General features: G+C 37.1%; 1 protein-coding gene across 1 annotated transcript in view; it reads left to right on the top strand.

Annotated features, from left to right (window-relative positions):
• RAB2A (RAB2A, member RAS oncogene family) overlaps positions 1-11,202 on the top strand; it is a 109,090-nt gene that overhangs the window by 69,510 nt on the left and 28,378 nt on the right. Inside the window, exon 6 of the mRNA XM_023222361.3 lies at positions 2,232-2,343. Within this exon, the coding sequence (XP_023078129.1) occupies positions 2,232-2,343 (112 nt within the window). The remainder of the gene's footprint in view (positions 1-2,231; positions 2,344-11,202) is intronic.

Genomic DNA, 11,202 nt, shown 5'->3' on the forward strand with positions numbered 1-11,202 from the left:
TTTTTGAATTAGAGGCATTAAGCAGTAGGGAACCAGTGAAGGGCAGTGACCTAGTCAGAGCGACAGATGACACAGATTTTTCTTACTATGGCATTGTATTAATAAATTAGTTACATAAGAAATAGGAAGCAGACGTTTAAAAGATGAAAGTTTTTTAATAAGTATAAGGATTACAATGCAAACCCTAAACAAAAAGGGAGCATAAATTAAAAGAAAGATGCTTAAGTAACCTAAGCAACTTAAGTGGAATTCAGCGGGAGTGAACTAAGACAACAATATGATGTAATGCCTGGAAAACTGAGGTATTTTTAAAACTTTGCACTAAGTATATAATCAAGTACTATGGCTTTTGAGTTTTTGACTTGACCTATGGAAAGAAATATATTTTACATCATGACCTAGTAAATAAATTGTGTATACACCTACACATAAAATATTCATAAATTATACCTTTATACATAAGTTCCATGAAACAGTACATGCAGTGGCATGATCTCTGCTCATTTCAGCCTCCGCCTCCCAGGTTCAAGCAATTCTTCCTCCTCATCCTCCTGAGTAGCTGGGATTACAGGCACCCGCCCTCATACCCAGCTAATTTTTGTATTTTGTAGAGAAGGAGTTTCACCATGTTGGCCAAACTGGTCTTGAACTCCTCACCTGAGGTGACTCTCCCGCCTCGGCCTCCCAAAGTACTGGGATTACAGGCGTGAGCCACTGCACCCGGCCTATTGTTCCTTTTTTAAAAAAAATTCTGATTATTTCCTACTGAGTGATTTTTACAATTCATTGAGTCATGACACGGTTTGAAAAATCCTACCCAGGCTTAGCGCAGTGGCTCAGTCCTGTAATCCTAGCAGTTGGGAAGGCCAAAGTGGGAGGATCCACTTGAGTCCAGGAGTTCAAGACCAGCCTGAGCCACATAGTGAGACTTTGTCTCTGAAAAAATTTTTAAAAACTGCCCTGGAAAAGCCTTGGCACATGTATACACAAAAATATATACATATAAAATGCTTATTGTAACATTGTTTGTAATAATGAAAAATTTTAAATAACTTTGTCTCGTAGAGAATTTAAGTTGTATTGCATTCATTCAGTAGACTATAATACACCAGTTAAAAAATAAACTAGATCTGCATGTGTTATATGGATAAATTTGAAAAACATAATGTTGACCAAAGTTAACAAGTTGTAAAACAGTAGCTACATCTGAATTTTTAAAGACATGAAAAAGAAATACCATTTATGGTTATAAACATGAGTATAAATGCAAAAACATGCATGAGAATGAAAACACCAAATTCAGGTAATGGTTACCTTTAGGGTAAGAGGGAGGAGAGTGGGATCAGAGACACACAGTGATGATTCTGCTGATTTTATTTCTTAAAGAGAAAGAAACCTGAAATCTGGCAAATTATATGTCAAGACTAGCTGGAAGTATGTGGATATTATCATACATCTTTTTTCATGTATAAACATGTAATGGTAAATAATATGTAAAAAGAAATAGTAAAGGTTTTTAACTTTTAAAATAAAACACTCTTTAAAAGCGACTGCTACTTCCCCCCCCCCACCTCACTGATACAATTCTAGTATGATAAAAATGAATACCCTGCTTTCATCGGAAATTTCTAGCTTATACTTTCTCCCTCCTACCCTTTCTCCTTCTCTCTCTCTCTCTCTAGTCTTCCTCCCTCCCTCCTTCTCTCTCTCTGTCTGTATCAATTTTGCTTTAAGAAGAAACTGGGAATTAAACAAACTGGGATCAATGATGTAATGTATCTTTAGTACTTTGGATTTTACTAAACAATTTCCTATAGTTTCTGAGAGTTATATTTTAATCACATTCATAGAAACTCAGTCAGTCTGACCAATGGAGGAGGATAGTATAGTCCTGCTCTTTCAAATTATGTTGAGCAAAATGGCTTTCTTCTCTGGGAATGCACTGTACTCAAAGATATAAGGTATTAGACTAGAGGCTCCCTTAAGTCACAGCTAGTTCTAACATTCTAGAACTCTAACACAGACTCTTTCTTCTGTTGGATTGTTCTTGGAAACTAGACAGTGTGTTCTAAATACTAACCCTTACAATACCCTGAATAATACAGTTAGTATGTTAAAAATTAATTAAAAGAATGGTCATCACAACTTTGAATTCCATGGTACACTTTCCACAGATGCTTCTATTTGTACCATGTTGATTAATAATGTGACCCTTTCTTTCCCATATTTAGTGATTTAGAATCTAGAAGAGAAGTAAAAAAAGAAGAAGGTGAAGCTTTTGCACGAGAACATGGACTTATCTTCATGGAAACGTCTGCTAAGACTGCTTCCAATGTAGAAGAGGTAAATAAGAGGCCCTTTAAAATGTTCATCTTTATACTTAATAGAAATGTTTTACATATCTTGATTTTATTATTTAAGTTTTTAGTAGGATGGCCTTGGAACATCATAAAGTAGGAAAATTTCTTCCCTTTGATATGCCTTGTAACATTTACCTTCTGTCAGACTCTTAAATCATATTGAGCCTTCTCTTAAAACCTGAATGCTTTCTTACATCTTTGTACGTATTTTCCCTCCCTCACTTTTTCTAAACAATTTCCTATAATTTCTGAGAGTTATATTTTAATCACATTCATATAAAGTCAGTCTGGCCAATGGAGGAGGATAGTGTAGTTCTGTTCTTTCAGATTATGTTGAGCAAAATGGCTTCTTCTCTGGGAACCCACTGTACTCAAAGATACAAGATATTGGAGTTCTTTGGGTTGCATGGTAGGGAAATCTTTTTTGTGTTGCATGGGAGGGAAATAAAGAACACACTAATGAAATTTGGAAATGTTTCAAGACACCAGAACATTTGTAGCTATTTATATCCACTTCTGCTTATTTTTTTAACTGTCAATATATTATCACATCACCACTTCTGCTTAAAGTATTATAGTATTGCTGTGTAATATTTTACAAAGCATGAGAATTGTTTCATCTATTGATGAAATTTGTATTATTTCAATTATTTCCATTGATCAACCTGGACTACTGGAACTTTTCTGAACACAGTGTATTCTTTTATGCTGTATGTGTTTGGAGGTAGTGTGTTTATACATATTATAAATAGATGATTACATAGTTGATCCTTTCTAAGGTAAATGTATTACTCTTATTTTATAAAAAGAGGTAATGAAGCTAAGAAAAGTCGTAGTTTATCCAAAGTAATGCTTAGTTCCTGATTTCTGGATAAGAACAGCTTATAAGAGCAACTACAGAAAGTAGTTCTGAAAAACAAATGATTTAAGAATCACTGTTGTAAGGATAACAGAGGTCAGGGTCTTGGGAAACAGCTAGCATGTGCCTTCAACATAGTAAGCAGTCAGTAAATATTTATTAAGCATGATACTTGGAGCTCTTCTGATTAACCCTTGAACCTAGAAATTGACCACAGTAATTCTACAGCATTGGTATTTTCACTGAAGAATTCTTTCTTAGGTAAAGTATTATACAGTCATGTGTTGCTTGACAACAGGGATACATTCTGAGAAATATGTCACCGGGTGATTTCATTGTCATGTGAGCATCATAGAGTGTACTTACATAAGCCTAGATGGCATAGCCTACTACACACCAGCTATAGACCTTGGTGCCAGAGGAATGACATAGTGATGATTTCCCTTAGTTTTCTTTTTGCCACATACCCAAGACTGGGTGCTAGAGAAACAGGCAACCTAGAAAGGTCAACAGGCGCAGAAAAAGAAAGTTTTCTAGCCAGAGAACCAGGAAATAGGCAGGTCAGAACAGTGTTCACAAGTCAGAACACTCTTAGAAAGTAACCATTCTGTAGCCAAACATCACAGAAAAAACTGTGGCTCTTCTTCCACCATCCCTAGGCAGTAATGAAGTAGCACCCTACCACCACCATTTCGCTTGTTGGAGTGGAGTCAGAGGAAGCCAACTAAAGCAGTGGTTTAAATAAGACACAGAGTCTCATAAAATAGTATCTAAAATACCCATGTTGCAATAGAAAATCATTCATCATACCTAGAACCAGGAAGATCTTAAATTGAATGAAAAAAAAAAGATAATAGGTGCCAAGAGTGAAATGGCAGTGATGTTCGAATTATCTCACAAAGATTTCAGTGCAGCAATCATGAAAATGCCTCAACAAACAAGGAACATGCTTGAAACAAAAGAATCTTAGCAAACAAACAATTTGAGCAAAAGGAATGCAAAATGGAAAAAACGAACCAAATAGGAATTTTAAAACTGAAAAAATAGAGTAATTGAATTTTTTTGTTAATTAATTAATTTATTTATTTATTTTATGATTATACTTTAAGTTCTAGGGTACATGTGCATAACGTGCAGGTTTGTTACATATGTATACTTGTGCCATGTTGGTGTGCTACACCCATCAACTTGTCAGCACCCATCAATTCGTAATTGAAATTTTAAAACTCTTTCAAAGCTCTTTGTACACTGGAAAAAAAACTTAGTGAATGGGCTCAACAGCAGAATGGAGATAAAGGAAAGAAATAGTGAACTGGATAATAGAACATAGTAGTAACTACTTAGTCTAAACTGCAGAGAGAAAATTGAAGAAACAAATGAACACTGCCTCAGGGACCTATAGGATTGTAACAAAAGCTGATGTTATATGATGCATCATAAGTCCTAGAAGGAGAGGAAAAAGGAATGGCTGTGAAAAATACTCAAAGAAGTAATGGCTGAAAACTTCTTAAATGTGGCAAAAAGTATATAAACCTACAGATTGAAAACAGCCCCAAAGAGGTTAAACCCAAACAAATCCACGTGATGACAAACATCTGTATGGTCAAATGTCTGAACGTGAAAGACAGAAAAAAAATCTTGAAAGCAGCAAAAAAATGGCACCCTACCTGTAGGGGAAAAACAGTTCTAATGATAGCAGATTTATCATCAGAAACCATGGAGGACAGAGAAAATAGCACAGTGGTTTTTGTTTGTTTGTTTGTTTGTTTTTATTATACTTTAAGTTCTAGGGTACATGTGCACAACGTGCAGGTTTGTTACATAGGAATACGTATGCCATGTTGGTTTGCTGCACCCATCAACTAATCATTTATATTAGGTATTTCTCCTAATGCTATCCCTCGCCTAGCCCCCACCGACCCCCAACGGGCCCGGGTGTGTGATGTTCCCCACCCTGTGTCCAAGTGCTCTCATTGTTTAGTTCCCACCTATGAGTGAGAACATCCTTGTGATAGTTTGCTGACAATTATAGTTTCCAGCTTCATCCATGTCTCTGCAAAGGACATGAACTCATCCTTTTAATCCAGTCTACCATTGATGAACATTTGGGTTGGTTCCGAGTCTTTGCTATTGTGAATAGTGCCATAATAAACATATGTAGCACAGTGTTTTTCAAGAGCTGAAAGAAAAGAACTGTCAGCCCAGAATCCTTTACCCAGGAAAGAAAAAAAAATTAGAAATGAAGGTGCAATCAAGACATTCTTAGAGAAGGAAAAACCAAGACTTTGTTAGTAGCAGATTTGCATAAAAGAATGGCTAAAGGAAGTTTTCTAATAGAAGTGGAATGATTGAAGAAAGAATCTTAGAAAACCATAAAAGAAGAAAAATAAGAAATAAAAATATGGATAAATACGATAGACTTTTTTCTTCAAGTCTTGCAAATTATGTTTGATGTTTGAAGTACAAACAACCACTGTCTGATGTGATTATCAGTGTATTCCAGAAATATCATAAGCCATGGGAATAAAGGAATGCCAAGAGATTTGATTAGCCTACAGGAAGGCAGGAGAAAGAAAATAGAAAAAAAGTAAAATGGCAGATGTAAGCCCTCATATATCAATAACTAAATGTTGGTGGTCAAAATACACAAATCAAAAGGGATTAGCAGAAAGAATTTTAAAAACAATGACTCAGCTATATGGTATCTGTAAGAAACTCACTTCAAATATAACAGTACAGTTAGGTTGAAGATAAAATGATAGGTAGCTACATTAATATCACATAAAGTAAACTTAAGAGCAAAAAAAAAAAAATTATCAGAGTGGTACATTATATAATGATAAAAGAATCCGTTCTCCAGAAAGATGTAACAATGCTAAACGTGCGTGTACCAGATATGTGAAGCAAACACTGATAGACTGCGAGGAGAAATAGAGAAATTCACAATTATGGTTGGAGACTCCAGCATCCCTTAGGTGCCCACAGAATATATACCAAGATATAGACCATGTCCTGGGCCATAAAATGAACCTCGATAGATTTTGAAGTATTGAAATCATACAGAATGTATTCTCCAAACAAAATGGAATTAAACTAGAAATGAGAACAGAAAATAGGAAAATCTACAAATACTTGGAAACTAAACAGTATGCTTCTGTGTGTCAGTGAGCAAGTCTTGAATTACAAAAAACACATTGAACTGAATGAAAATGAAAATACAACATACCAATTTGTGGAAAACAGCTAAAACGGTGTTACAAGAGGGAAATTTATACCGTTAAATGCACACAATAGAAAAGAAGTCTCTTTCTTATACCTTATACAAAAACTAACTCAAGATGGATTAAAGACTTAAACATAAGACCTAAAACCATAAAAACCCTGGAAGAAAACCTAGACGATACCATTCAGGATATAGGTATGGGCAAAGACTTCGTGATTAAAACACCAAAAGCAATGGCAACAAAAGCCAAAATTGACAAATGGGATCTAATTAAACTGAACTTCTGCACACCAAAAGAAACTATCATCAGAGTGAACAGGCAGCCTACAGAATGGGAGAAAAATTTTGCAATCTATCCATCTGACAAAGGGCTAACATCAAGAATCTACAAAGAACTTAAACAAATTTACAAGAAAAACACCCCATCAAAAAGTGGGCAAAGGATATGAACAGACACTTCTCAAAAGACATTTATGCGGCCAACAAACATGAAAAACGCTCATCATTACTGGTCATGAGAGAAATGCAAATCAAAACCACAATGAGATCCCATCTCATGCCAGTTAGAATGGCAGTCATTAAAAAGTGAGGAAACGGCCAGGTGCGGTGGCTCATGCCTGTAATCCCAGCACTTTGGGAGGCTGAGGTGGGCGGATCACAAGGTCAGGAGATTGAGACCATCCTGGCTAACAGGGTGAAACCCCATCTCTACTAAAAATACAAAAAATTAGTTGGGCATGGTGGCAGGCTCCTGTAGTCCCAGCTACTCGGAAGGCTGAGGCAGGAGAATGGTGTGAACCCGGGAGGCAGAGCTTGCAGTGAGCTGAGATTACACCACTGCATTCCAGCCTGGGTGACAAAGCAAGACTCCGTCTGAAAAAAAATGAATAAAAAGTGAGGAAACAACAGATGCTGTAGAGGATGTGGAGAAATAGGAACACTTTTACATTGTTGGTGGGAGGGTGATTTAGTTCAACCATTGTAGAAGACAGTGTGGCAATTCCTCAAGGATCTAAATCAGAAATACATTTGACCCAGCAATCCCATTACTGGGTATATACCCAAAGGATTATAAATCATTCTATAAAGTTACATGCACACGTATGTTTATTGCAGCACTGTTCACAATAGCAAAGACTTGGAACCAACTCAAATGCCCATCAATGGTAGACTGAATAAAGAAAACGTGGCACATATACACCATGGAATACTATGCAACCATGAAAAGGGATCCGTTCATGTCCTTTGCAGGGATGTAGATGAAGCTGGAAACCATCATTCTCAGCAAACTGACACAGAAATAGAAAACCAAACACCACATGTTCTCACTCATAAGTGGGAGTTGAATAATGAGAACACATGGACACAGGATGGGTAACATCACACACTGGGGCCTGTCGAGGAGTTGGGGGGCTAGGGGAGGGATAGCATTAGGAGAAATACGTAATGTGGATGACAGATTGATGGGTGCAGCAAACCACCCTGGCACGTATATACCTTTGTAACAAATCTGCACATTCTGCACATGTATCCCAGAACCTAAAGTGTAATAAAAAAGAAAAAAAGTCTGAACATAATTTTAACTCCTACTTCAAGAACCCAAAGCAAAATAAACCCCAAAAAAGAAAAACCCCAAATAAATTGAAGGGAGGAAATGTTAAAGATAAGAGCAGAGATCAATGAAGTTGAAAACAAAAATCAGTGAAACTTAGAGCTGGATTTTTTTAAAAACTTCAGTAAAATTGACAGACCTCTAGCAAAACTGACAGAAAACGTACAAGTTACCAATGTCAGTAACAAAATAGAAGCTATCACTACAGATTCTCCAGACATAAAAGAGGTAATTAGGGAATGCTGTGAATAGCTCTACCCACATAAATATGACAACTTAGATGAAATAGACCAGTTTATCCAAAAACATAAATTGCCACACCCAGCCAGTATGAAAAAGTTAATTTGACCCTGGCCAACATGGTGAAACCCTGTCTCTACTGAAAATACAAAAAATTAGCTGGGCATGGTAGCAGGAGCCTATAATCCCAGCTACTCAGGAGGCTGAGGCAGGAGAATTGCTTGAACCCAGGAGACAGAGGTTGCGGTGAGCCAAGATGCACCGTTGCACTCCAGCCTGGGCAACAAGAGCAAAACTACATCTCAAAAAAAGAAAAAAATTGCATAGCCCTATAAACTTTAATGGAAATTGAATTCATAGTTTTAAAACTCCCAAAAAAGAAATCTCTAGGTCCAAACGGTTTCACTGGAGAATTCTACCAGACATTTAAAAAAAGGATGAACACCAATTCTAGACCATCTTTTCCAGAAAATAGACGTAACACTTCCCTATTTACTTTATGAAACTGATACTACTCTGACACTAAAACCAAAGACAATACAAAAAAAGGAAAAGTACAAACCAATAGCCTTTATAAATATATAAGCAAAAATCCTCAACAAAATACCAGAAAATAGAATTTCAACAATATGTGAAATTATGTATGTATGTGTATAAAGTGTATACGTCATGGCCAAATGGGGTTTATTCCAGGGATGCAAGGCTTGCTCTGTATTCAGAAACAAATCAGTGTACTCCACTATTTAGTAGGATAAAGGAGAGAAACCATGTGATTATAGCAGTTGATGCAGAAAAACCATTTGACAGAATTCAACACCCATCCATGTTTAAAAACTCTCCGAAAAATAGGAATTGAGGAGGACTTCCTCAACTTGTTAAAGACCACGTAAACATACACCGAAAAAAAACTCCACAACTAATGTTATACGTAAGGGCAAAAGGTTGAAGGCCTTGTTCCTCAGATTAGGAACAAAGCAGGAATGTCTGTTCTCACCATTAATCAACATATTGATGGAAGTTCTAGCCAGTGCAGTAAAGCAAAAAAAAAAAAAAAAGAAAAAGAAAAAGAAATAAAAGGCATACAACTGAGAAAGGAAGAAATAAAAACTGTTCTATTTGTGGATGATGTAATTGTCTCAGTAGGAAATCTCAAGGGATTTACAACAAAAAAATGAACTAATAAGTGAGTTCAGCAAGGTTGCAGGATACAAGGTAGACATAAAAATCAGTCGTATTTCTATATTTTAGCAATGAAAACATGAATGCCAAAACTCAAAATATTTCATTTTTAAGCACACAAAAAATGAAATACTTAGGTGTGAATCTAAAAACAGCATGTACAGGCCATATACTCTGAAAACTGCAAAACTAGTTACAGTGATGAAAGAAGTAAAAGAAGATCTGAATAAATGGAGAGGCATACTATGCCTACTGTTTGGAATATTCAATCTTGTAAAATGTCACTTATTCACAAATTGATATAAATGTTTAACACAATTCATATCAAATTTCCAGTATGATGTTTTATAGATATAGACAATATTATTATAAAATATATATGGAAAGGCAAAAGAACTAATGTAGCTGACACAACTTAGAAAAGGAAAATAAAATGGGATGAATCCATCCATTGATTTCAAGTTTTGCATAGCTAGTCATCAGGACTGTGTGATACTAGTAAAAGGATAGACACATAGATCAATGGAACAGAATAAATAACCTGGAAACATGCATGCAAATAGGCACAACTAATTTTTAACAAAGGTTCAGAAATAGTTAAATGGAAGAAGATAGAAATGGAACTCTAGCAGTTAGAAATCCATAGGCAAAATAAATGAACTTCATCCTAAGTCTCACACTTTAAAAAAACTAACACAAAATGAATCCTGAAGTTAAATGTAAAAATATTGAAGTATTTATCTTTTAGAGGAGAAAAAAACCCCAAAAATTTCAGTATCTGAGCATTGGCATACGTGTCACCAAAAGGATGATTCATAAAAGGAAAAAGTGATAAATTCGCCTTCAAAAACTTTTGCCCTGTTAAAGACTGTATAAGTAGATGAAAAGACAAATCTTCAGACTGGGAGAAAATACTTACATACCAAGTACCCAACAAAAGACTAGTGGCTAGAAGTAAAAATTCTCATAAGTATTGAGTAATGTTACCCAGTAGTAAAAAACAATGCAATTACAAAATGGGCAAGAGAGATATGAGCAGATATTTCATTGAAAAGGATCTACAGGGGGCGGAGCAAGATGGCCGAATAGGAACAGCTTCAGTCTCCATCTCCCAGCGCGAGCGACACAGAAGACCGGCGATTTCTGCATTTTCAACTGAGGTACTGGGGTCATCTCACTCGGGAGTGCCGGACAATCGGTGCTGGTCAGCTGCTGCAGCCCGACCAGCGAGAGCTGAAGCAGGGCGAGGCATCGCCTCACCTGGGAAGCGCGAGGGGGAAGGGAGTCCCTTTTCCTAGCCAGGGGAACTGAGACACACAACACCTGGAAAATCGGGTAACTCCCACCCCAATACTGCGCTGTAACACCGGCACACCGGAGATTGTATCCCACACCTGGCCGGGAGGGTCCCACGCCCACGGAGCCTCTCTCCTTGCTAACACAGCAGTCTGCGGCAATCTAACCGCAAGGCAGCAGCGAGGCTGGGGGAGGGGCGCCCGCCATCGCTGAGGCTTAAGTAGGTAACTAAAGCCGCTGGGAAGCTGGAACTGGGTGGAGCTCACAGCAGCTCAAGGAAACCTGCCTGTCTCTGTAGACTGCGCCTCTGGGGACAGGGCTCTGCTAAAGGAGTAGAAGCCTGTGAAACGCGAACGACTCTGTCTGACAGCTTTGAAGAGAGCAGGGGATCTCCCAACACGGAGGTTGAGATCTGAGAAGGGGCAGTCTGCCT

The sequence above is a fragment of the Piliocolobus tephrosceles genome, chromosome 7 (assembly GCF_002776525.5).
Source record: "Piliocolobus tephrosceles isolate RC106 chromosome 7, ASM277652v3, whole genome shotgun sequence".
Classification (NCBI taxonomy): domain Eukaryota; kingdom Metazoa; phylum Chordata; class Mammalia; order Primates; family Cercopithecidae; genus Piliocolobus; species Piliocolobus tephrosceles.